The sequence below is a fragment of the Talpa occidentalis genome, unplaced genomic scaffold (assembly GCF_014898055.3).
Source record: "Talpa occidentalis isolate TD23 unplaced genomic scaffold, MPIMG_talOcc4v2.1 talOcc4.13, whole genome shotgun sequence".
Lineage (NCBI taxonomy): Eukaryota > Metazoa > Chordata > Mammalia > Eulipotyphla > Talpidae > Talpa > Talpa occidentalis.
The window spans coordinates 74536577-74563644 of NW_023601322.1; the positions used below are offsets into that span (position 1 = coordinate 74536577).

At 48.0% G+C, this 27068-nt stretch overlaps 1 protein-coding gene across 1 annotated transcript; it reads right to left on the bottom strand.

Annotated features, from left to right (window-relative positions):
* SLC22A5 (solute carrier family 22 member 5) lies at positions 1 to 25382 on the bottom strand. The gene is made up of 10 exons (XM_037509369.2): positions 24942 to 25382; positions 18103 to 18206; positions 11613 to 11767; positions 10507 to 10678; positions 9263 to 9389; positions 7497 to 7597; positions 5411 to 5625; positions 3595 to 3777; positions 2541 to 2676; positions 1 to 1917 (listed from the first exon to the last, which is right to left on the bottom strand). Exons 1-10 carry the CDS (start codon positions 25335 to 25337, stop codon positions 1830 to 1832), a joined length of 1677 nt encoding a protein of 558 aa, XP_037365266.1. The 5' UTR covers positions 25338 to 25382; the 3' UTR covers positions 1 to 1829.
* Positions 25383 to 27068: the final 1686 nt, after the last annotated feature.

Consider the following 27068-nt stretch of genomic DNA (forward strand, 5'->3'; position numbering starts at 1 on the left):
ACTCAGGTATGTACAACTTGGAAGTGTGGGGAGCTGACATCTATGGGGCCACCTTTGTTGAAGGGGGAATGAGAGCCGATAGATAAATGCTTCCCCCTTTGCTCCACGGTGCAGAGGGTTTTGAAATACGTTTCACAGTGCTCCTCACAAGTTCTGGTTGGGTTGAGCAGAGAACCTTGTTGCCGTCCCAGCTGATAACACAATGCATCCTTGTGCTGGTTTTCCGCCTCTTCCTGTTTCCTCAGGCCTATCCTTTACTCCTGCTCCCTGGATTTGTTCTGCAATAAACTGCCTAACTGTACAGAAGCAATGTGCTTTCTGGAATCCTGGCTACGACACTTGAATAAGAAGGCTGGCAGAGTGCACAATAATGATGGGATGGAGGTTCCTAGCTCACGGGATTCAATCAGCCTTAGAGACTAGTAGCAAATCATTGCTAGAATCAGCCCAAGCTGGCACATCAGGTGGAGTGTGGCAAGACTTAACAATGGTAGAAAGTTTTAGGCAGTTGCTATTATTTAAAAAATCATTTTATTTATTAAAACTTCTTCATTTCCCAAGGCACTTCAGTAGCTTTCACAAAAATAAGGTTTTTTTTAATCAGGTGAAACACATTCTTTGGGAGTACCATGGTAACATAATCAGAAAAGAGAGGACAATCTAAACACAAAATATCTCCTAATGTGACACAACTGACATGAGCAACTCTGAAAGACTGTGAACACAATATGTCCCTTTTTTATAATTTCCCCCCATGATTAGGTATCACAAAAGGAGCACACATAACAACATCACTTTTGGCACTCAGAGAAGTACTAGTGGCTAAGACTGGGGAGGCCTTGCACAAGTGGCAACAGCAGAGCATTGCCAGAGTGATTCTGGGTTACAGAAAAAAAAAAAAAAACAAAAAACAAACCCACACAAAAAAAACAAAAGGACAAAAATCAGGAGATGAAGGAACCAGCCTTTCCCAAGTCAATTCTGAAGGGCAAATAACTTAAGGAGAAAAAGACAGGACAACAAACACAAACAGAACAAACAAATAAAATCTACGTTATAGTTTTAAGAGAAGAGACAAGTTTGTGTTTCTCTCTCTCTTCCTTCAAGCCCTACTATAAGAAACCACAGTAGCCAGGAGGTTTGACTTACATAGCATTGACAGCAAGAGTGGAGTCAGTGAGGCATCTCCATGGACCTGGACAAGCCCTGTGCTTTGACCAGACGTAAACAAGTCTACCCAGCTGTCACACCGAGTGTCCAAAAGCTCACAGATCAACGCACTTGCCCGTATGCTCAGGTCCCTCCAAATTAATTACGTTTCCCCAGACCCGTGCTTTCCTTTCCTGCCCTGGGGAAGCAGCAAAAGCTAGAAATCAAACTCCCTGTGAAATTATTTCTTTTCCTCTAAAGTGCACCATTAGAAAGAAAGGGGGAAAAATTGGGGGTGGTGTGGGAGGCGACCAGACCTCCACTTTTATCAGGCAGTCTGAAAATGAGATGAAAGTTTAGCAGATGCCTTTCATATTCTTCCAAATTCCACTGGTCCTAGTGAATAGTTAACATCTTAGAAAGTGCCAAGTCTATCACTGCAATAGTTAGGACTGCTTTGAGGCTGGCTGTCGGTAGGTAGCATGGCGTCGCTGGAGGGAAGATGGTGCTCTAGGACCATCCTGGGCCTCCAAGGCTGGGCGTCCCTTTACCTGCAAGTCAGACACAGGGTCAACAAGAGGAACAGCAAAGACCTTTGCATGGGAGGACTATGTCTGCACAGGTCATTTCTGAAAAGACGCAGTCTTTCATCTTCACATTCTCACTTTCTGGAGTTTTTGTTAGAAGGCTGTGCTTTTAAGGACTGTAGGGCTTTCTTCATCATCTTTGATTATTTTTGTGTGGCTTGGAGTTTGCCTATATTTTAGTCTATAAAAACAAGCAAAACAAATTTTAGTGAAAGATCATAAAAAGATATGTTTCAAACAAAACAAAACCCAGAACTGGGGGTCTCACTGAGGGTGGGGGCAGGATGGCAAAAAAAAAAAATCACATAGCAGATTCTGAAAGGTTTCTCTCTGTGCACTGTGGGCACATACACAGCAACAGAGTGGTCTGGGTCAGATCAGAGAAGACTATAAGCACCTTGTTGTTGTTGTTTTAAGATTTATATTTATGCATATAAGAACTTGGGTACAGGCGAGAGGTGCAGGGGGTGAGAGGATTCACCAGAGACAGAGTGGGGAGCAGAACAGGCGGATCTACTGAAATACACTGCTGAGGGGAGCAGCAGTGAGACAGGAGAGGTCTGCTGGGCCATGTGGGTATCTCCCTGGCCAGCCGGGGATCCAATTCTGCTGCAGAGGCTGCGTATAGTTTCATTGTGCTGTGTTTAACCACTTTGCCACCAGGGAGGCCCTACCTTGCTGTTTCTAACGCTCTGGTGGCTAAGCTAGCCCACAGCATTCATAAGGGAGTGTCTATAGGGCTCCTGAAATCTGGCGGGGTCCATGCCTAGTGCATCAACACTGTGAAGAAGGGGACCTCCTTACCCTTTGACCCTTAGCATCTGGTCAATGGTGTCTGGGAGGGGAGTGCCAAAGCTCTCTGGGAGGAACAAGGTGAGGATGGCTGTCAGTATGGTCAGACTTCCCATGAGAATGTAGGGCAGGAAGCGGTCATAGGCACCTATGGCAAAGCAGACAGAGCCCAAACCCGGGCAGGGGTGGGTGGTTAGACTTGGTTCTCCTCCTCCCTCCCTTTACACTCTCAGGACTCTAAAGGGATCACCAGCTTTCTCAGCCCAGCATCTCCTGCAGTCTGACTGCCAGATTGGATGCTGGCACCTGGACAGGCCTCAGAACTCAGGGTTGGCACAGACATGCCCAGAGGTCCAGCAGTGCTTCCCAGTAGAGGGGAGGGAAGAGGCCAGGAGGAGGGGACCGAGCCGGAATGATTACGACTCCTCTGTCCCAATGCTGGATTTCCAAGGAACTCAAGGTATTCGTCCAGGGACAGGAATAATTCCTCCACCTCTTCAGATGTGTCACAACCTGTTCAATTTGCCTTACAGCTAGATAAGAAGGTGCCTCTATCATCAGATCTATGCGGCATGCTCATAAGGGATTCTGGGTACTCTCAAGGTGGGTGCCACCCCTTCCCAAAGGTGTGCTGGCTAGGGACAAGCCCGGGAACAACAGCTGCCAGGAAGAAATAAATTAGAGGAAAGCTGGAGCCCTGTTACGGAAAATGGCACCAGGCAGCTCTTTACATGGGACAAAACCACTGTATAAAGTGCTTCCAGTTACAAGAATTCTCAGCTCATCAAACCTTAAATAGATATTGTGCCTTTCATGGTCCTTTTAAATTCTGACTCCAAGAAGAAATTTCTCCCATGAAACTTGTTGGTTTAGGGAACCAACAAGTTATGTTAAGGGAACTGCACTCTGCCAGAAGACCTCTCCAGGCTGAAATCCAGCACTGAATGAATTCCATTTGCTGTGTGTGTGTCTGTTTTCCTGATAACAGGCCACCTCCAACTCACATTAAGGCCAATCAGCGCTTCTACTCTATGGCCCCTGCATGTCCTAGGCCCAAGGGACTTACCTAGGTAAACGAAGTAGGGAGACAGGATGCTGCCCAGGCGGGACGCTGTGGAGCTGACCCCCACACCCATGTTTCTGACCACTGTGGGGTACAGCTCGGCTGTGTACACGTAGACCATGGAAAAGGCAGCAGTGACTCCGAACTTGCCCACCATCACCAGGGTGGTAGCCAAATAATATAACTCTGGAGAGGCAAAGAAAGGAAAATGGGGTTGGCATCAGCTCTAAGTGCACTGCTACTGAGCATTTTTGGTCTGTTTTTGTTTTGGAGAGCGGGATGGGGAGTAGGGCTGATCTAGAACTTCTTATTGTGGGATAAGAAGCTATAGCCAAGCCTTCCCTCCAAGCTGACTAGTGAGTGGAGGCTGACACCTGCAGTTGCCTGAGGACACGCTCTTCTCTTCAGCCTAAAGATCACCAAAGTGAGCCCCTCAATTGCCCACATAAACCTGCTTTCCATCCAGAAGTCATTACAGACATCTGTTGAGGGGTCAGCTGGTACCCCAGACCCTCTGTGGCAGGCACTGCAGTGGGAATTAGTGACTTGTGAGTGAATGGAGAGTTCAGTTCCAACACATTACACACGTTCATGCAAAATCAATGTACAGGTCAGCAGAACCAGGGGAACCATCCTCTCCACTATCCTGCTCGCAGTGCCAATGAGAGGACGCTGTGAGTGGCCTGGGGGTCACCCTGGTTTTGTTTTTTTTTGTTTTGTTTTGTTTTTTGCTTTTTGTGGGACCCTCGCCAGTGGCCGGGGAACGAACTGGTGCTGCAGAGGCTGTGGGCAGCCTCGCAGCCCAGCGCTCAACCGCTGCGCCACCAGGGGAGGCCCACACCCTGGTTTTGGTGTGAACCTCTACCTATGTCCCTGGTGCCCCTGCCATGCTGCAGTGGGGGCTGGTGCTGTGCAGTGTAACCAGCCTTGGGCCCAATGACCAACCCTGGAGGCCTCCAATCCATGGGTACCATGATGTACACATCTGAAGGCCCACAGGCCGTTCCATGTGTTGCCAAAAAGGGGCAGCCTCTGAACCATCTGGCGGGATGCCAAGATGGTTTTAAAAATAAAACCCTGTCGATGGCCTGTGAAACCCTCTCTGAGACCTGGTCACTTCTTCACCTCTTACCAGCTCCCTCTTCTTCCTCACACATGCCAGGTTCATTCCCTCCTCAGGATCTTTGCCATCACTGTTACTTCAGCCTGGAATGTTCTGCTCCTAAACATCTTCATGGCTTTCTACATCACTTCATCTACGTTTCTGCTCAACTGGCCTCTCTTCAAAGACATTATTCATGACCACTCTACACGAACGAGCTCTCTATTATCCTTTATTGTTATTATAACAGTGACACCCTCTACACTGCAGCAAGCCTTTCATGTACTTGTTTGTTGCCTGTCAACCAGAGCGCAAGTTTCTTGAGGACCTGGGGTTCTTCCCCACTTAATTATTCCTGCATCACAGTGCCTAGCCTACTGTGTGGTTACTTGCTGAATAAATAAATGACTAAGACAAGGAGGCCAGGTGAAAAAGTAATGGGGGTGGCTCTCTTTTCTGCTCTTTCTTCTGGAGAGAAAAAACAAATACACACACATTAACTTGGGGAGAGTCAAATTAACCACCAGCCCCACATAGGTGCTCTTCCTACTCCCCTGATGAGTGTTTGGTCTCAGGAGGTATTTTTCTCTTGATTTGGCTGAGCATGCAGATGCACAGGGGAGCTAGAAGGGCATGTTTTTTTATTCTCTTTGCAACAGCCTGGTATAGACAGTGATTTCATGAAGATGCAAGACTACAGCAGCACTATCGACCTACCTGGAGGTACCAGCTGCACGAAGAGAAGAACGCTGCCACCCAGGAAGAGGGCGGCAGCCATGGAGTAGCGCCGGGGCAGATGCCGCAGCAGCAGCCAGGCCAAAGTGTAGGCCGGGACTTCCACCACTGCTGAGAGGAAGGAGTTCACGTAGATATCCCCGTGCAAGTTTGGAGTATCAAGGGAAAGACCGAAATAGCCCACTGATATGGTCAACCTGAAACAGTGCATTAGAAAGCTGGAGAAGCTGCATCCACATGCTGCCCAACCAGGACAGCTTTTAAAATACAACCAATGCATGGTGCAAGGGGTTAAGTCTCAGCACTATGAAGCTATCTGCTGCCACTGTAGCACGAGTTCAATCCCCAGCCAGGGAGCTGACCCACATGGTACAGCAGACCTCTCCTGTCTCGCCTGCTGCCCCCCTCAGCATTGTATTTCCATTATTCTGCCTGTTCTGCTCCCCACTCTGTCTATGGTGAAGCCTCTCATCCCCTCCCCCCACACCTCTGGCCTAGACCCCAGTTCTTGTATACATAAGTAAATAAAAATAAATACTTTTAAAATATACAACCACTGCAGGAAATTCAACTGTTCTAACAGAGGCAGCTGATTCAACTCAGTCTCAAAGAAAAGATAACTTTCCCCAGCCCAGGGTAAACTCTGTGCCAGGGCATTTTCAGTGCATTCTTAACAGAAAGTATCTCAATAAAAAGGCTTATACAGTTTAGACAGATTTACTTAATGGGGGGCGGGGGAGTGGGAAACAAACCCAGCCCATCTCTCAGCCTTATCTTAAACTGAAACACTAAAGCCTACTTTCCTTCTCTTTGGACCTCCCCAAATCAACAATTGCAGAAAGAGCTGGGGAATAAGGATGCAGATATCAAGTGGGATATGATAGGATGGAAGGGGTAAGACAAAATAAGGAACAATATTAGTTCAAACATTGAAACAATATTAGTTCAAACACTGAAAATCCCAAGTAGACCCTCTCAGGTCAGGAGGCTGGTACACAGAAGTCACGGGGGACATAGCTCCCACCTGTGTGTCCCCTGGTGACTCTGGCCTGGGCCCCAGCCTCAGAGGGCATCTCCCTGATGACATCAACACTGTCTGGTGAATTAGACTTTCAGGGATTAGACTTATTGACTCATCTTCAGGTTGAAACCACAACTGGGACAATTCATGGAAAAGAATATGTGTAGGCATTGCTGGAAAAACCAGAGCAGGTAGATGTATGAACCATAGAATGGGTGACTCATTGATGGCTGGCCATCTGTGATACAGATGGGCTGAATCCTGAACTGTCTTGAGGTGGATGCAGGGGTGGCGCACTTCCTTGCAGGGTCCTGGGCCACTGGAATTGGGTGACTCATAGTACTGTCGCCTGCTGAGTTAAGTGGTTGGCTGCCTGAAGGCTGGTTGAGTCTAGTAATAAGGACTACTTGATGGAGTCTGCACTTCTTATCCAGCAGGCTCAGGCTGCAGTCTGTAATCTCAAGGGCCTGGCCATTGAACAAATGCTATCTGGGAACTCAGATGATTCCCTCTCTTTGGTAACTCACAAATCCTCTCCTGTTGGTGGGTGGGATGCCTTATTAGAAGGATGCTGAAAAGGACATCTAGGCAGTGGCCCTGCCTCCAAACATCCCAGAGGAGGATGTCTTGCTTCTATGTTTTCAGAAAATGCTTAGCGATCTTTATAACCTCAATGACTTCACTTAGGTCTTTTTGAAAGCCTCACCCCTCCCTCAGTCAGTGTCGGAGGCAGCAGGGCCAGGAACAATTAAATTAGGAGACAAAGTGATTAAGGATTTACCCTCAGGACCTGTAAGGGACCCCGCATATCCCGTATCACTCCCAAAGCCCCCACAACAGATTTGATTGTAATTTTCTGAGGTCCTATCAAGCTAAGAATTGTGACGTACCCTATTCGCTTAAGCCAAGTCCCTTTTAAAATACAACCAATACTTTCTGATGACACAAGCTATCAGTTCTGGTCTGAGACATGTATGCAAATGAGGGGCCTAATGACCATCGTCAGCAGCTTTGTCTGGAAGCCATAGGCAGGTCTCGCTTACGCACCACAGAATTATGGACATGATGGTGACCATTCGGATATTCCGTGTCCGGAGCAGATCCAGAATGCTGTGGGACTGAGGCTTCTGAGAACTTAGGTCTTGCAGCTGCAGCAACAAAAGGATGAGTATGGGAGGGAGAGAAGGTAGTAGAGAGAGATCCAATAACATCCCTAAACCCTGGTGTCTGTGTCTCTGAGATGGCGAGTGTTCATGTTTCTTTCTTGAAAAGAAGCGTTAAGTATAGGGAAGGTATTCTGGGCTGATGAAGGCTTCCCCAGACCTTGTCAATAACAAATTAGAGAATAAGAATGAGGAGGAAAGTAGTGGCCAGTCCCTCGGAGTTGAGGGCAAGGCGGAAGGCCAGCTCACAGCTCCTTCAAGGCACCACCCCCTGCCTCCACCGTGGCCACATTCCAGGGTGGCCTCTAAAGCATTCCTTCCCAAGGCTGGCTCCCTGCCCTGTAGGTCAGAGAGAGAAACTGGCTATGTAGTTTATTGAGCTGATATTTTAAAAGAATTCATGTTTTGAGTCTTCATACCATGTAGTTTCTGGTCTACTTCCAAAGGAAAACTTTCAGATCCCCAAAAACAGGAAAATTGACCTCGGCTTCACCCAGTGTAACTTCCTATGAAATTCAGCACAGCCAAGGACATTAATAAACCACACGTCTAAACACACTGATGTTGCTCTCTTAAGCAAACCCAGCTTTGGAGCTTGTTTTTCCTGAGTTAGCAGTTCAACACAAGGTCAGCTTTTGACTTAATGGATCCCTTGAAATACCCTCATTTCCCCCAGTGGGGCTACTGGTTCACCCAGATCGACCTCTCACTTAAAAGTTCTCTGCCATCTACTCTGCCCTGCAACTTGAGCATTGACCCCTCCCCAGAGTTCAGCAGGAGGTGCTGCTGGGCCACCATTTAACTATGAGGCTGGCAGGGCTGTAGGTGACCAACGCATCTTTGCTGCCTGCACTAAGTGGTCTCTTTCCCCAGGTCTGCATCTTGAGTCCCAAGCATCTCTACCACGCCTGCTACGCACACTTGAGCATGGCTGCTGATGGCTGTTCTCACAGCTCTTGTTTTCCCACCAGATCAAAGACACATTCCAGAACCCTATTAGCCAGGAATTACAACTTATAACCTTTTCTTGCAGTTATGACGAAAAGCACTGGCTTTTTAGAGAGAGTGGTAGGAGAGGGAACAGGAAGGAGAAGTAAGACCCACGAACCAGACAGAATCAGGAAATTACTCATGGTGTAAGAGGATAGGGTTAGCCATGAGGGGTAGGGTAAGAAGAAGGGGCAGATATCAAAAAGGACACTGCTCCACAACAGCTAACTGGCTGGTGGAAGGAAACTAAAATCCTCTAGCTCCCAATCTATTATTGCTTCATATTTTATGTACTGGATGATTTTTTTTAAGGCGACAAACTACTGAAGGTATAAGAATCCATTTCCCCAAATGCTGTCTTCAAAAAAAGGCCTACTCATAAAGCATGTTTATTATTAAAGAGCAGTGGTTAAACTATATGGTTGCCTAGAAAGGAAGTATATAAACCTAAGTATGTATGAAAACCTAAAACCCTTGGGAAAGGTGAAGAAGCATCTTCTCAACTTCTGAATTTTAACAGGGCCTGCCTAGTGGGCATCTGAGGCTCGGGCAGGTCTTGGGTTGGGTTCCTGAATCCAGGGAGGGCTTCAGGGCTGTGTGGGGCTGCCCTCAAATCCTGGTCACGAGACCCTCCCACGAGACCTCCCTCTCTGGTCTCACCTCACTTGGGTCAAAGATGGTCGATGGTGCAGCAATCCCGTTGATTTTGGCAGCCTTACGGATGATCACCTCTGCCTCTTTAAATCGTCCCTGAGAGATGAGCCACCGGGGGGACTCAGGGATGAACCTGAAAGCATAGGGAGCAAGCTCACTGAGGTCTTCCTGCCCAACTGACCAGGCACAACCTCAGTGGAGGTAGGAAGTACAGTTAAGGTTTGAGGAATGCTTGTTGCTTCTGAGCCAGCAACAATGTGGAGGGTGTGCTTTGGAGTACACTGGTGTGCACAAAATTTGGAGGGGCCTGCACACCATGATGGCCCCCTCCATTTCTGAAGAGTGGTGGTATGACCTTCTGGACACTAAGGACACAGGCGCAAGGGGGGCCCCTGAAGTCCAGGTTTGTCATGGTTTCGGCTCTGCTCAGCCCAGCCCCTTGCCCTGCCTGTCTCTAGCATCCACAAAAGCCTCCACACTGGCCTCTTCACCTCTAGTTTTCCCTACCCCTACGGCTGATTTATCCATTTGCTTTGTTAGTCTCTCTTTTCATTAATCAGAGCACCTGGGTGCTCTGAGGCTTTGTGGATCTTGTTTCCTCCTTGCCAGGTAGGTCCTGCCCTGATGATGACCAGATCCATGCTGTGTTCGGTCTCCTCATCCACCTGCTAAGCTCTGAAATGGTCTCAGAGCCACATGGGCAGAGGATCTCACCATCTCCACCCACAAGAGGCAATTCCCAGCTTGGTTCTTCTGCTGTGTTCATGCCCGGTATGGAGTAGCCTCCTCTCTCCTGTCCAATTCCTCTAACTTGATGGCTTCCTCTATGTGGTCAACCCTGAGGACTCTCACTTCCTTCCAGTGCTTTCCCCGCTCTCCCAGCATCTGTGGCATAAGGCCTCAGCCACACAGAGCCAGAACCAGGGTGTAAGCTGGCTTGTCCTGTGGTCCAGCATCTTCCTAGCAGTGATGGTGACGCTGGCAACCCCATTGTCTTGCAGCTACTGCCTTACCTTCCCTGCATTCCGACCAACCCAGCACAGGGCTGAGAAGAAGTCTGCTGATGTTATGGGGTTTCGTTTTGGTTTTGGCTTTTCTGAGTGTGGGGAAAACACTATGAAACAACTTTTACATAACCTAAACATCCTGTTTGGGGCGCCAAATAGGGATTTGTGAGTTGCTGCTGCCCCCTAGTGAACGCCGGACAGAAGACATACTGTGTGTGAGCACCTTGGCCAGTGCACACTCACCACCAGAGCACAGCGCACAGCACGCCAGGCACCGTCAGCGCCAGAAGCAGCATTCGCCAGTCTCTGATGAAGTAAGCAAACAGTGGCAGCACCATGAAGCCAGCTGCATAGAATAGGCACACGCCTAACGTGGAGAATATAATACGAATCGACTTGCCAAGAATTTCTGTTCCTGTTCAAAACAAGGGAGGAGTCAAATTAGTATTTTAATTCATGTTACTTCCTTATTAGTTTTCTGCTGTATAATTTCCAACACATGGACAAGAAAGCAGCCAGGATTCTGGGTCTCTAAGTCCTGAGGAAAGGATGGAATTCTGAACCCAGTCCAGGCTGAGCATCTGCAAGGGTGCTTCACATATGCTCGAAGCCACATGCTAAAGATGCCGTGTTAGGCCTCAACGCTTAATCCTCACATGAAGAAGAATTCACTAAAGGAGAAGTCATTACTAAGGCCACACGTGCTGACTATTATCACTTAAGGAGCAAATATTCTATTAAATGTGAAGGGAAGAAAAAATAATCCTTTCAACAATATAATCCAAGAAACCCAAAAATCAACACACTAGGGTAAGTCCCTCAGACAGCGAGACTGGCGAGTTTTCGGTGAGACTATGCCAAAGGCCCACAGTGTGTAGTCTCAATTAATGTGACCACAGCCCATTCTCATCACTTCATTCCTGCCAGCCGATTTCCTTGGCTGCAATAGTTAGCAGAGGAGGCAGTTTTCTTCCTAGGAGATACCGCCGGTTGTGGCCCTTATTCACATCATGCCTCTTTCCTTAGCTACTTAGTGCAGGGAAGTGACAGGCCTTTTTTTAATGGGTGATCTTGGGTGAGTTCTAGTAAAATGATCATCAAGCATTTAATAAGAACAAGGCGGCCACAAAAGAAGTGAACTCAGCAGTCAGGCTATGGCCACTGGAGATGCAAGGCTGGGCACTTGGTTGACTCAGTTTCCATGCCTATAAAATGGGTTCATCAAGAAGCCCTGGCTGGTATTGAGACCACATCCCTTTGAGGGATGTCCCAGCTGCCTCCAGAAGGTGACTAGTGGGATGATAGTGAAACACAGGATCAAGTACTCAACTCCAACTTGATGGCCATACCCAGGACAAATGCTGCCACGTAGTTGGAGATCTGGCCCATGCCTACAATGAAAAACAGCACAGCAAACATCTCGAAGTTTGTTGAGAAGATCTGCAGGAAGCTGAAGCCTGTCTGAATGCCCATGGTGACAAACAGCACGTTCTTCCGGCCAAACCTGGGGAGGAAAGGAACCAGCTGGGAGGAGGCAGCAGGAATGTGGTCCACCAAGAGGGGCTTTCCCAGGCCATCTGGGAAGGGGTCATGGACAGTGCTGCCAGGGTACCCGGTACTATGGACAGTCCTGGTGTCCCAATCCCTATGCTGTCACCACCCCTCTCTACTCTCGGGCACCAATGTGCGGTCTGGGCACCAGGGTTACCCAGACAGCTATGTCACAATCATAAAGACCTCAAGGGACCAAAACACAACAATTATGCTTAAATCCAAACCCTCATAATGACTTTTTAGAAAATAATCAGTTAACTGTGGAGGACAAAACAATTTGTATAAATGAAAACTGGTAAATAAGTGAAAGAAACATTTGTCCTGACTTTGCTGTGTAAACCACATGAACAGTAACCAGTAACAGTCAAGGGGAAGTGTCATTTTATAAGTTTTCCAACCAGTAAATGAAGAGATAAAATCAGAATATCATCTCATTATGGCATCCCCCTCCCTCACTGATTTAACAGATATGGGCATTATGTATCAATGACTTCTGACATTGTAAAGAGACAAAGGAACTGTGCATGCCTCCTGTAGTCTTGCCAAAGGGGATGACCCTGAACCTGATTAAGTCTCTGGATCCAGCTGCCAATTTGCAAGAAATGCAGAGAAAAGAGGAATAATTTGAACTGCACCATGAGTATGCAATCAGCAAAATCCAGACTGGGAAATTCTACAGGTAGACTGGAACCGGGGTTCTTCAAAGGGTAAACTGTAAAGGTTAAAAAAAGGATGGCTGGGGGCCTCCCCTGGTGGCGCAGGTGGTTGAGAGAGGCTGTCCGCAGCCTCTGTAGCATGGGTTCAATCCCGGCAGGCCAGGCCGGCGAGGGTCCCACATGGCGCAGCAGACCTCTCCTGTCTCGCCCGCTGTTCCCCTCAGCAATGTGTTTCGGTTGGTCTGCCTGTTCTGTTCCCTTTTCTGTCTCTGGTGAATCCTCTCACCCTTCCTTGCATCTGGCCTGTGCCTCAGTTCTTGTATGCATGAATGAATGAAACTTAAAAAAAAAAAAAAAAAAAGGATGGCTGGAGAAAATCTAGGTTAGTTTCAAAGAAATATCAAATGTTTAAGAGGGCAAGTTTAAACTTATGTGTAAGGGGATGCACACTTGGATAATCAAACTACAAAAATACAACAAGAAAGTCATTTTTATAAAAGTCAAGCTGGTGGTTACTTATAGGGAAGGAAGGCCTTGTACTTGGGATGGGACAAGAATTCTACTTCTTGACTCAGCAGTGACAAGGTTATTTCCTAGGATTAATTCATTAAGCTGCACATTTGCTATTCTCTGAGGTTTTCTGTATCTGTGTTCATTTAAAATGTTTTCAAATGTTGGGTTTGTTTAAGATTTTTTTCTCATTTGTTTTGTTTTAAAGGCAAGCCACACAAAGAATAAGTCAACCAAGTGAAAAGGAGCAGATTCAGCTTGAGCTTGGTCAGGACTGGCTTTACTTGGTCAGGACAAGCTTTAATTCAGTAACTGTTTATTGAGCTTCTAATATATACTGCCCCTAGGGATCTATCTGAATAAAATAAAGTTCTTGCCCTGAAGGAGCTTAGAGTCTTGTTGGTGAGACAGATGGTAGTCACATTTCAGTCAAACCACCACAAGCCTGAATGTACAATTATACTCTGAGACAATCGCACCAGAGGATGGGCACCCAGGTCTGCAAGAGACACAACAAAGAAAACTACCTGCTCTGGGGCTAGGATGTGGGCATTGAGGGAATGTCTCCCTGGTGATGGGAAATGAGGCCCAGAGAAAAAATGGTTGTGAACAAGGGGACTGAAGGGTTAAGGGCCAAGCCTTCAATGATATTCACAGTACCTGGGGCAGACCAACATTAATCATAAGATGACACCTTCTGATAGGCCCTAGAAGGAAAGGCATAAGGAACCAGGTAAACCAGGCACCCTGGGTGAGTCTTCATGGTCCAGGAAGGCTGCAGGGGAGAGTGGGCAATGCTTCAGCCTGTGTCCAGGGAGGCATGATAGACATAGAGGTAGTGTGGGTGGTGTCAGTTGTGCGGTGAGAGACTGCAGAAGTGGGCAGCAGCCAAGTGCACAAGGTCTTGCAGCCCTGTTAGAAAGTCTGGTGTTTCTTCTCAACAGGTTTGTTGTTTGGGTTTTGATGCTACTGACATTCAGTAGGTAGAGGCTAGAGATGTTGCTAAATATCCCACAGTGCCCGGGGCCTCCACAGTGGCGCAGCGGGTTGAACGCAGTGCTGTGAAGCTGTCTGCAGCCTCTGTAGCCTGCGTTCGATCCCCTGCCAGCCAGGGAGATATCCACATGACACGGCAGACCTCTCCAGTCTCGCCCGCTGCTCTCCTCAGCAGTGTTTTCGGTCCAACTGCTTGTTCTGCTCCCTGCTCTGTCTCTGGTGAATCCTCTCACCCTCCCACGCTTCTGGCCTGTACCCCAGTTTTTGTATAAATAAATAAATCTTTTAAAAAATATATCCCACAGTGCTTGGATAACTCCTACAACAAAGGGGCTCCAAATGTCAATAGTGCTGAGGTTGAGAAAATCATGGTCTAGAAGGAGACTCTCCCTACATTTTTCGTACAAAGACCACCCTACACCAAGGGGTGGTCACTTACTACAGGCAGGCAGGTGTAATTTCTATCTCACCTTACCTTGCCAAGGGCACCCCAGGATGGCAGGGAAGAAAGACTCAGAGACCCCTTACTTAGCAGTAGTCCTCAGCGGTCTGGGATTGGAGCCAAAAACACTTGCTTTTAAAACATCAAATACACACATACCTACAAAACCAGGAAATATCAGTCTATTTCTTCCCAGGGTTGTGCCTTTCTCGTCAATGACACACAGAAAGGTAACTCAATAATGTCAGATAGACTCCTTTGACAACCCAGGATTATTTTAGCTACTCTTGAGTTTCAGGCTTATTCCTATGCCAGAAAGAAGGCGGAGCCCTTGCCCTACATAGAAAGTTCCTGATGCTATCCCAGGCAACAAGTTGAGGGCATGACTCTACTGTTCTTAGGTAATTTGTTTGGGTGAGATTTGGGAACTGGCTTACTAAGAAGTGATGAGATCAGAAACTATCCATCCCATAGAGCCCTGGACCTCCCCTGGGGATACAGACAAGCTTGAGGGGAGGCACTGGGAGTTGGAGGCAGGGGCTGTAGCCAGAACACCACACTTTCAGCTGTTTTGCTTACTGGACTTAAACTACGCTCCTTAAAAGAAATATGCTGACAAAATGTTTTTTTTTTTTTTTTTTAAATCCTTGAAAAACACTGTACTAGCTCTTTGAAACATGAAACTGATCCTTACGTAGTCATTAATTTTGTTTCTACTATTTCCTTGGGAGCGGATCTTTTGGAATTTAAGTTCTTTCTTCAGTTTAATCATGGTCTCCTTGGTAATCGGGTACTTAGGTTAATGCTCAAAGATTTACCTAATGCATGACATAGTTGACCCAGGAAAAATGCACAGAGATTCAACTCTGAACTTGGGGTACCTCCAACTTGTTTTTCACATTGAGGTAATGCCTCGAAGTCCAACCTGTCACTCAGCCTGGTAGGAGGAGACTTTCCACCATTCTCAGTGAAGGGTTTCTAAACTCAGTCACAGGTACCCCTCTTTTCACTCTACGTTATCCCCCAAGCAATCTCATGCATGTTTAGGGCTTTGATAAAGGATCTCTGAGCTGACAACATCCAAATGTGTTTCTCCAGCCCAAACCTCTCAAGGAGCACTATGTCCATATATCCAGCTGCATTTTCAATGCCTGCACTTAGCAGTCTCAGAGTTGGCCCAAATTCAGTACATTCAAATTGAACTCTCCTAGAGTTCCCTGTTTTAGAAAAGGGTAACATCATCCACCCAGATGTGCAGGCCAGAAATCTTCATCCCTTCACTTTCTTCATCTTACCCCCATCAACAAATCCTGTTGGAATTATCTCTTACCACTGCTCTCCATCTTGACCACCCTCAATCTAATCTAAGTCACCACCATCTCCTGTATAAATTATTGTAATAACCTTTTAATCGGCCTCTCCACAACCATTCTTGCATTCTTTAATGCTTTCTCCACAAGGTCATCAAATAATCTTTTTAAAAAATGCAATTCTGATTATGTCATGTTCCTGATTTACAAAACTCTCAATAGCTCCCCACTGCTCTGTGACTAATATCCAAACTCCTAACAGTGACCTGCTGAGCCTGGCCTGCTCTTCTGCTCAGGCCTCTGCCTGCCCCACTGCTTCACGCCCCTACCACCTCCTCACCCTTCTCCCAACAGCGGTTTTGTCCCTAGGTCCTAGCGAGTGCTATACCTCTTCTTGAGTTGAGGCACTGTCCAGAAAGTTTTTTCTTCTATCCAGTCTTTAGCTGATTAACCTCTACTCACATTTACCCTCCTGCACATGCTTTACCATCTCAGGGAAGCTTTCCTGGCATCCTCCGGTCCTCTCTGAGGATCCTGGATTTTTTTCTTTCTATCACTTAGCCCCAGCCAGGATAACAAGTATTTCCTCAATTAGTTGTTTAATACAGTCTTCCTTGCTAGAAGGCAAGTTCTAGAACAGCAGGGCCCTAGAAGAGCTGCTTAGATTCAAGATCTGAGGCCAAACCCTAGCTCTGCTGGATCAGTTGCTGGCTGTAAGACTCCAGGCAACTCCTTTAACCCTCTTTCTCCATCTGTAAAATGAGAATAATACTACTTCCTACTTCATAGGTTTATGAGGATTATATTGCTGTTGTTTAAAAAAAAAGTGCAAATACCTGTGTTTAGCACATAGTAAGTGCTGCATGCTTGTTAAATAAAAATAAAAGGATCTGGGGAAGCAAAGGCTTCCCTCTAAAGGGGCAAGTGTCTGAGCATCATCTAGAACCATCGATCAGTGGTCAAGGTCACCTGTAATGCTCACTGGTCACTGCAAGAATTGTCCTTTTTTAAATTGCTAGATGACAAATCTAGTAAGAAATACACATAACCCTCCTGAGGAAAACTTCTCAGGTAAAGACAAAAACCTATACATGTAAACATGCTAAACTACCACCCTGAGTTTGTGCTACAGGGTAAAACAGCTTTGTTAAGGTAAGAACATTCCTAGTCTGACATTTTCTATCAGCCCTCCATGACCTGGGAAGATATTGACTCTACCCCACAGGATGGGTGGATCCTGTGGGTGTTCTTACACATGCCATTGTAGCCAAGAACCTCCTTGAAGACTGCTTCTTTCACAGTGGGCTTCTGACAGACCCTGAAACTCTGGCTAGGGAGATGAACACATTAGCCCCATCTGAAAACTTCATGGAATCTACATACTTTTTTCAAAAAAAAAAAAAAAAGAGAGAAATGCTCATGGATTATCTCTAAACATTTACATATGACTTTAAGAGTAGATAGACTCCTTAAACCATGAAAGGTCATTGAATTAAAAGTCGTGGGGGCCTCCCTGGTGGCGCAGCGGTTGAGCGCCGGGTTGCGAAGCTGCCCGCAGCTTCTGCAGTGCCGGTTCGATCCCCGGCTGCTCCCCGGCCACTGGAGGAGGGTCCCACATGGCGCGCAGACCTCTCCTGCCGCCCGCTGCTCCCCTCAGCAGTGTACTTCGGTCCTTCTGCCTGCTCTGCTCCCCGCTCTGGCTCTGGTGAATTCTCTCACCCTCCTGTGCTTCTGACTGTACCCAGTGCTTGTATAAATAAATAAATAATAATAATAAAAATTTAATTAAAAAAAAAGAACATTAAAAAAAATAAAATAATAGTCGTGGGACTTCACAAACAACCTGCTAATGGGTCAAAACAACATTCTCTGCTTGGAGAGAAGAGCCATTACCACAGACCTTTAACTAAGGAGCATCAGCACCATCCATCATGCCACTACTGGCTAGTGAACTCTCTCACCTTGCAAAGAGAGCCTCAGTATGGGGAATGCAAAGAGAGAGAGAGAGAGAGAGAGAGAGAGAGTGTATGTGTGTGTGTGTGGTATCTACCTCTCCCATGCATGGGGACATGAGAATCACTCAGGGAAGACCAGCCAGGCTGGTGCAGAAGTGAAGCATGGCCTGTTTCCGGTCAACTGAGTCATGGATAGGCTTGGCTCAGTTGCTTAGATCAGCCAGCATTAGGGAGAGGAGGCTGTTGGTTCTTATTTGGTATGGAGTTTATACTGTAGACACAGATTCCCTTCTTTTAAATCCCAAGGTCCTAGGCTGAGAGAACACCACCATCTGAAGTCACTGGCCAGGCACATTTATGCTCCTTGTTTGATATGGGGTTCCCCTGCAGTTTTAGGAAACAGACACCCACCTTACCTGTCTGAGAGCTGCCCTGAAATGAAGGAGCCCACGAGGACACCCACGAAAAACAAGGAGATTGTGAGCGGGGCCTTCCAGTCATCCTCACACACCAGGTTCCACTGTAAGAGAAGCAAAGGGTTATTTTTAAAATGTTATTTTTAAATGTTATTTTTAAAATGTTTTAAATATAAAGCTTTTTGGAAAATGACTTCAGAGCATCCTACATCCCTGCATGCTGTTCACATTACCATGTGGTGTGTGGGCTCATTTGGGCAGGCAATGGCCAATCCAGACAGCAAAGCAGAGAGGAGGTTCCCCCTCAGAGGGAAAGTGGGCTTCTGCCCCATCTTTTTTTCCCTTAGCTTTCAGGTCCAGGGCTGAACCTCCACTTTAAGAAGGGGAAATACACAGGAAGCAAGTACTCTCCCTGCATGTCAACCTAGGAGAAGGCAATGATTCTGGGCAGAGCCCAGGGCAGTGGACAGGTGAGGTTCAGGCCACTATAACGAATGGCATGAGAGTGACTCTCAGGCTCTTTGGGTCAAGGCATCCAGCAAATGACTGAGGTCAGAAGGTCCAGCATGCATCATCTGTATACATCCCTTAGCTCTACTCAGGCCCCACCTTGAATGATGCCTGGGCCCTCCTGGTGACATTTAGAGCTGGACTCTGATGCTGTGCCAACAATACCAGGTCCAATGATAGCCTGGGAGTCAAGAAACAGTGCTTTAACTTCTAGTCTGCTATTAACTGGTTATCCAACTTCAGCTTGTTTTCCCCACATCACTGTGCCTTAATTTCCTCATGTGTAAGACGGAGACTGGGGTAAGGCACAGGTGATATTACTTGAATTTCCCAGCACCGATGTATAGCTACATCCATTGTTACCATGACCAGAGGTCTGTGGGCACAGGGATGCAACTAAACACTCAGACATTAGCCCAGCCTGCCAGGGAGTCAAGAAAAGGAAGAAAAGCCAAAACAGGAAGCTTGGTGGTTCCCAGAAAAATGTTTCCCAGAACAGAGATGCTGCTCAGTAGTAACCAAGAAGGCCACTCTCCAAGGAATTTAGAGCCTTGCTTGCCTGGCGCCAGGCTGCTGGCTGGCCCACCATGGAGCCTGCTGGCTCCCCAGTAACAAACAGGGGCAGGGGATGTGTGCAGCTTGCTAGAACAAAGCATCTCTTCCGGGCCAGTGAAAGTGGGAAAAACAAGTCTGTTTCTCTGTCCCATTGGGAGGTAGAGCACATGGCCTCGAGGCACCTCAGGCTAGACATGAAGAGCCCCCCTAACCCCCCATGCCCAACCCAACTGGTGGATGAGGGTCACTCAGGCACACTGCTGGTTCTTCACTCTGGCATAAGCATGTGAACCCTGGATGGGCTGAAAAGGGGATAGTGATCCCCATTGCAGGGAAGCCTCCAACTCCTAAATCTAGAAAGTCAGACTAGCAGGAGTCAAGAATATCGGAGCACCAAGGCCCGAATGCACAGGCTCCAGTATCTTTGCTACCATGAGTGTCTCAGTGGTGCCAGCACCCAGACACCATCTCTCTGGTTGGAGGGTCAGGGCTCCTGGGGTAACCCCTGTCCAGGCATGGCTGCTAAAGCCAGGGAATGGGGGAGGAGACAAAGCTGAGGGACTTGATGATGGGCTGCCCTCTGGGGGTTCAGTGGAACTTGAGGAACTAGATGATGGCTATTGCCACTCCTGAGTACACTGAGATCAATTCCCAGTATATATTACTTTTGTGGCCACAGAGATGGAAAATGAATAAAGAATCAGCAGTTGTTTTTCAACAGGTCTCTTATGAGGGCTGGGGACTGCCATAGCAGAGATAGGCTAGAAATCCACCTGGGTTTCTGCAGTGAGTTCTGGGATTACAGCACCCTACCCACAAGCCCCATGTCAGGTTTCTAAACATGAGACTTCTAGGGAATTCTGGGCAGGCATGGCTAGGTGCTCTCTAAAGCCAGGTCAGACTATGCTTTGTTAGAGACAAGATTCTGGGGTCTCACGTCAGGGTAGGTCCCCAGAGCATCTCTTTCGCTGCTGTACTTGGGTCAGTCTGTCCTTACTCTGGGCAAGTGTATAATGCCCTGGAGTAACTGCTTTCTATCCACCACTGCCAGTTCTGGACAATTCTCCAAAGCAAACAGATGTTAACACTTTCTTCCTACTGGTCAGGGTATCTGTGAGTAGGGTCAGGAAAGGTGTTACGGCTCCAAAAAAGAACACAAACGTAGTCACGGACCACACTCCAGCCAGTCAATGTGTCCACTTACCTGTCCACCACCAGATGTACCATAATGCGCCCCAGGACTTGGACTGAATCCTCTTTAGGAGGGGTGGGAATGAGAAGCCCACCGAGCCCACCTTACATACCCCAGGCTTTTTGCATTGAGTATCTCTACATTAAGCAGGATTCCCAGCTGTGATTAAAGCAGCTACAGACCAGCGCCTCAATGCCTCTACTTGGTGTACGGGATGACTGATAACAGGTACCAATGTCAGAACTAAAGGTGTGGGTTGAAGGTACATAGAGGTCATGAGTCTAGCGCTGTTACCCCTCAGATGGGATAGCCATGAAAGCAGGCACAAGCTGAAAAAGTCTGGGAGCAGCTCCGGCAAGGGAGCTAGACTGCCACTGCTCTGGCCGGATATGTCCCTGTCTAGTGGTGATGGTTTCAATGGTAGGTTTGTGTGTATCAAAAATTTTCAAATTACACACTTTAGTGACGAGCCGTTTATTTTATGCCATTTCTACGTCAGTAAAATGTAAAATTTGGGAAAGAACTGTGTCTCTTTATATGCCACATATGATTGGTCTTGCTTCTCAGTTACGGGAAGCAGAGGGATGATGTTGTTTCCTGGGACTAAATGTTCTTACCTGTGAGTTAGCCAGAAGGGAAAAGAGAGAGTCTGTGCCCATGGGGCAGAAACTCTTTCATGACATGTACCTAGCCTGACCACTTCATGGTCATAGTGGTGAGTACCAGCTGTTACTGAACAGCAAGTATTCGTACATACATTTCGTCCTGTCTCCAACTGCAATTAATTATAGAATCTTGCCCCAAGGCTCTCAAGGCAAGAAGCAGAGAACTTGCTACTATATCTGCTACAGTGCCTGGCAGTACTATGCACAGAAGAGAGGCTCAGTAGTTGTTTGGTAAATAAGTGAGTGAGAGAATAGATGACTAAAAAGGCTGTCAACCTTCAACACCTTAGTATCCTTAGGGCTTGGACCTTGGGCTTGGCTGCCCAGAGCTCAGATGAATGCTGAACTTCAATCTCTATAATACTTTATTTGCTCTCTCACCCCATTCCTAGTGTCAGTGTCAGAACTTTGATCCTGCAGTTGGTTCTCAGCTAGCTAGAGAGGTGCTTGACGTGGCCACTCAACCAGATGGGTCTGCTATGATTGCACACACACAGGATACCTCAGGACTCTAGCAAGATGCTTCCTGGCTCGCCATGAGGTACAAAGGCAGCAACAAGGGTCTGCACGCCCTTGGGTGACAAAGGTCACAAAGCAGAGCAAGGAGGTACAAGCTCCAGGGCTCCTGGTCCCAATATGTCGTGGCCTGCCTCCAAGGTTGAAATGGCTTTTCCTTTAGTCTGGCTTGTGGATAAAAGTTGGGAATCGCTTATCTTCAAAGACTGTCTATGCATGAGATAAGCAGATAGAAAAGTTTGTCGAGAGAAAGGCTTTTCAGGACTAGATGGAGTGAGTCAATGTGCTGCCAAGGGCTGAAGCGGGAGGTGTCTGGGGGCAGAGAGGGAGCCCAAGTGGACACAGAGGACTGTTATGTCTTAGTTGAAGAGATCCCAACTCATTGGATCCAGAAGAGCTAGAATCTTCTAAAGGAATCTTTCTGGCTGCAGACTGGGCTATGAAGAAACCAAAATATGATGCAGACAACCTCAGAAATCACTCAGATTCCCCGAAGAGGAGCAGTCCTGGGCCCAAAAGCAGTCAGGGATATGAGCTGCACTGCAAGATGGGGCCACCCGAGCATTATAGGGATAACTGAAGGGCCAGGGAAAGAGCCAGCCTAGGACCACATGGTGGACCAAACTGTCCCTGAAACACTGGATAACAACCTTTCACCTCATAAATAATATTCCCTTCTTTCTGCCAATCCTAGCGCCTTGTTGCAGATTCACATAGTTTGTGGAGTGGAGGATTACACTGCCTTTAAAGTATTGCAGTCAACGTATTTTGAACACTCCCAAGCTGCCCTTCACAAATTAAACTGTCCTTTTCTTCTTCGGTTCTCAAACTTGACAGAAGCATTCTTAAGTTATTCATTAATCCAAACAGCAAAAATCTTCCTGTGTTGTATCTCCCTCTGTATCCAACATCTTGTCAGGACTTGCGAGAAATGCAGATATAAATTGACCACAAAGTTTAGCACTAAAAGTTCAACAAAGGGGAAAAAATTTAACAGGTGATCTGGGGATTTTTTGCCTTCTGTTGAAAAACTTGAGTAAGAATTCAATGCCAGTGTACTTACAAACACCTCTTAAGTATGATTTGGGGGAGAGGGAAGGCTTGGAGATAGTTAGCAGGCACGAGACTAGCTGCAGTGGTCAGCAGGCCAGGTCTGGGTTGAAAAAAAATAGGTCTTAGAAAAATGGAGCCATTGGAATGTTAACACAACAGCTTCCAACAGTGACTGCTTATCTGAGAGGAAGAAGCAGCCTGAACTTAAAATTGCACATTCCAGCATCCCAAAACAAAGGGCTAAGTAATGTATTAGTCTAGCCTCCTGCAAAGACCTACAACCTGTAAGTGGGTGAAAGGGCACACAGCTCTTGCGAAACTGCTAAGACAGCTAAATAAATAGGTTAATATAAAAAACAAAGATTGACTTTGGCAGCCAGCTGAAAGCCCCTCTCCACTGCTGGCCTTTGCGGGGCACGCATTGGAGTCATCATTGCTGTCAGCCAGGACAGAGGCAGGAAAGCCAGAGCAAAACAGCTGAAGAACCGGTGGGATCGGGGCAAAATAAAAAGAGATGCTGTGCAGAATTTGCAGGCACTCCTGGGTCACAGAGTAGGGCTTCTTTCTGTGGTCTCTGCAGGCAACCTCTACTTGCACGGTTCTTACGAGTCTGACAGACTCACTTGTGTGGCAGGGACTGAGGATTTGTGATGACTGAGGTTCTGATTCTCCATGTTCTCCAGGTCTCAAGGTACAATCAGTTACCTGCACTCAGTAACGCCTATTAAGCAACGATGTCTCAGGACATTGTCACTAGTTAAGAGATCCCAGGAGGGCTCAGGTGACACTATATATGAAGTAATCCAATACAGGTGCTGGGGACATAAAATGTCCAAACCTACAGAAACTGCAGAAGTGACACTTGTTGGGCACTCAGAACCCTTGTAAATTCCTCTGAGGCTTCAGCAGAGTCTGATGTCATATCAGGTCTTATGTACTCTCCCCTTCAGTTCCCGCTCTGTGAACTTTGACCTCCTGCTACCTTACTTTTCTTGCCATTCCAACTTCACATCTAGGCTTTTCCCTCAGTATACTGTTGAATGGAATTATCCCAGATTCACTGAGAGGCTTCCTTGCTAAGCAGCCTTCCCTCATCTGCAAATCCCTAATGGTGGATTTCGGTAAAGTTGGTGCATTGGTGCTTAATAAGGACTCTTTACTGTTCTGCTTGCTGAGTTCTGCTAAAGTTGCAGGGGATTAGTGCACCAACATCATGTCATACATGCAGCTCCAGTGAATGTGGGGTAACAAAGTCAATCAAAAGGAAAATCCAAGAGGGCCTCCCCAGGTGGCGCAGCGGTTGAGTGCTGGGCTGGGAAGCTGCCAGCAGCCTTTGCAGCGCCAGTTCGATCCCCAGTCGCCAGTGAGGGTCCCACATGGAGTGCAGACCTCTCCTGCCACCCACTGCTCCCCTCAGCAGTGTGTTTCGTCGGTCTGCCTGTTCTGCTCCCTGCTCCCTGCTCTGGCTCTGGTGAATTCTCTCACCCTCCCGTGCTTCTGTCTGTACCCAGTGCTTGTATAAATAAATAAATAAATCTTTAAAAAAAAAAACCAAAATGGAAAATCCAAGAGGCTGGGAAATGGTAAAGATTTCCCATACTCCCTATGAATGAAAGTTGTATGCTGTGACTGAATCCTTAGACTATTTCAGAGTAACAAGTCACCATGAGCAAATGAATAAAAAGTAAACAATTCTTTACAAGTTATGACTGTCCTGTCATTGCAGGGACAAAGAGCATAAGGGATGGTGTTGGGAAAAATAAAGAAATAAATAAAATAGAAAAACAAAAGTTCTGTAAAGGAGTGTGTGGATGCCAAGAAGCTGGAGAAAAAAATGGTGACAGTCCCTTGGTCCAGATTCTGGCTCTGCTTCTGCCTCTCTCATTCAGGGCCTGCCAGGCCTCTGGCTCCCTCTCCAAGGTGGCCTTAAGGATGGGTGGTCCGCCTGACAACCGTGGTGGGAGAGGAATACTCTGACTGGAAGTCCTCTCATTCCTGAGTCGACCTACTGACTGGTACGGCCGTCGGTAGCGTTTAGTGTGTTGGGAGGCAAGGTGTGACAGCATACAGGGAGAGGGGTGTGTGTGTGTGTGTGTCTAGTGTGTTGGGAGGCAAGGTGTGACAGCATACAGGGAGGGTGTGTGTGTGTGTGTGTGTGTCTAGTGTGTTGGGAGGCAAGGCGTGACAGCATACAGGGAGGGTGTGTGTGTGTGTGTGTGTGTGTGTGTCTAGTGTGTTGGGAGGCAAGGCGTGACAGCATACAGGGAGAGGGGTGTGTGTGTGTGTGTGTGTGTGGTGCACACCCTCAAAGACTGCAAAGGGAGGTCCGCATGGGGGCTGGCACCCACCTCGGTCACGATGGTGGTCTGATAGACGTCCTGGCTGAACTCCCAGCCATCTAGGCACCTCTCCTGCTCCAGCTGCTGCAGGTCCACGTCGCGGCCGGGCTCCAGCCCCAGCGCCGAGAAGTTGGCGACGGCCGCGAGCCGGTAGCGGCGGCAGCTGTGGGGCACCTCGCGGCCGTCCTGCAGCCGCTGCAGCGGGGCGCTGTGGTTGCGCCAGGCGCCGCTCAGGTTCGCGGACTCGGGCACCCGGCAGCGGTGCTCGGGGACCCCCGCCAGGAACACGATGGACATGCCGTTGAAGCCGTTGGGGATGATGCTGGCGCTGAGCAGGAAGAAGATGAGGCGCTGAAAGGGCCCCCACTGGCCCAGGAAGGCGGTCACCTCGTCGTAGTCCCTCATGCCGCCCTCGGCTGCCCGCGGCGGGAGGCCCGGGGTCGCGGGACGCGGCGGCGCGCCGGGGCCGGGGCGGGGGCGGGGCGGGGCGGGGCGGCGTGCGCGTGCGCGCCGGGCACCTACCGCGCGGCCGAGCGGCGCCCCGACCTCGGGCACCGTCCGCGGGCTGAGCCGTGTCGGGGCTCGGGCCGCTGCAGCCGGCCTTAAGAGAGCGCGAGGCCGGGGCGGGTTCTGCGCCTGGGCCGCAAGGCCCCGCCTGCCAGCCGGGCGGCGCGGACACGGGCGGAGCTGCGGCGCATGTGACGGCGGGGGGGCGGGCCCGGCCCCAAGGGTGCAGTCAAAGTAGCCCTGCGCGCTTTGGGGAGACCCGGCGTCCGTGGCCGAGCGCACTTTCCCAGCGCCAAGATAAGGGAGGAGACAGGCGGGAGAGGGGGCAGCGAGGCTCACGTATTAAAAATGCCACCCCTCTTCCCTGGTGGCGCAAGGGGTTAAGACGCAGCCTATGAAGCTGTCCGCAGCCTCTGCAGCCCGAGTTCCATGCCTCGGCTGGCTAGGGAGCTACCCACATGGCGCGGCAGACCTCTCTTGACTCGCCCCTGCTCCCCTCAGCAGTGTATTTCAGTCAGTCTGCCTGTTCTGTTCCCCACTCTGTCTGTGGTGAAGCCTCTCAGCCTCCACACCTCTGGCCTGTACCCCAGTTCTTGTAGACATACATAAATAAATCTTTAAAAAGAAATGCCACCCCTTTCGTACTTTTTGTGGAGGGCTGTGGGGGAATGACTGGGCGGGAGTCTCAGGTCTGGTTGACGCCCAGGACACCGCCCACCTTATAAGAGTTACAGCGTTTAACTAGAAACTGGAACCGTTAGGTACAACAGCTGAGGCTGGGAGCAATGACTTTTAGTTCAAAGATCTTTTAAGTAATGGTTTGGATGAATAAAATGAATTAGTTGGGATTAGTTCTCATCCAAATGCCCTTTCCTCGTTTTGGTCAGTAGTGGGCTCTTGTTGTCCTTCAACTTGTTAAAACAAATGTAAAAATTTAACTTTAAGATTATTGGTGCTCTCAGCCTAGGATTAAATGTTCCTCCTCAGATTAGTTATTTCTGCAGGGTTAACTCAAGAGTTGACTGGTAATAATAATAAAAGCAACTAGATGATTCCAAAACTTCACTGTCCACTAGAGTAAGTGTTTCCCTTGTAATGAAAAATTTTCCAGTAGCCATATTAATATAATTTACCAGATTTTGCACATAAAATTTTAGGACAACCAGTTAAAATCTGAATTTTACAGAAACCATTTTATGGTATGAAAATATATGCGGGGACATAAGAAATTCATGTAACTGGGAGCCCTATATTTTATCTGGCAACACTAAATATTAAAAGTCTGGGCCTCCAAGGTGGCGCAGCGGTTGAGCGCTCGGTTGCGAAGCTGCCCGCGGCCTCTGCGGCGCCGGTTCGATCCCCGGCTGCTCCCCGGCCACCAGAGGAGGGTCCCACATGGCGCGCAGACCTCTCCTGCCGCCCGCTGCTCCCCTCAGCAGTGTACTTCGGTCTTTCTGCCTGCTCTGCTCCCCGCTCTGGCTCTGGTGAATTCTCTCACCCTCCCGTGCTTCTGAATGTACCCAGTGCATGTATAAACAAAACAAACAAACAAATAAATAAAAAAAAATATTAAAAAAAAAAGTCTATGAAGAAATGAGTGAATCCAAATTGACATCAAAATATATTTAA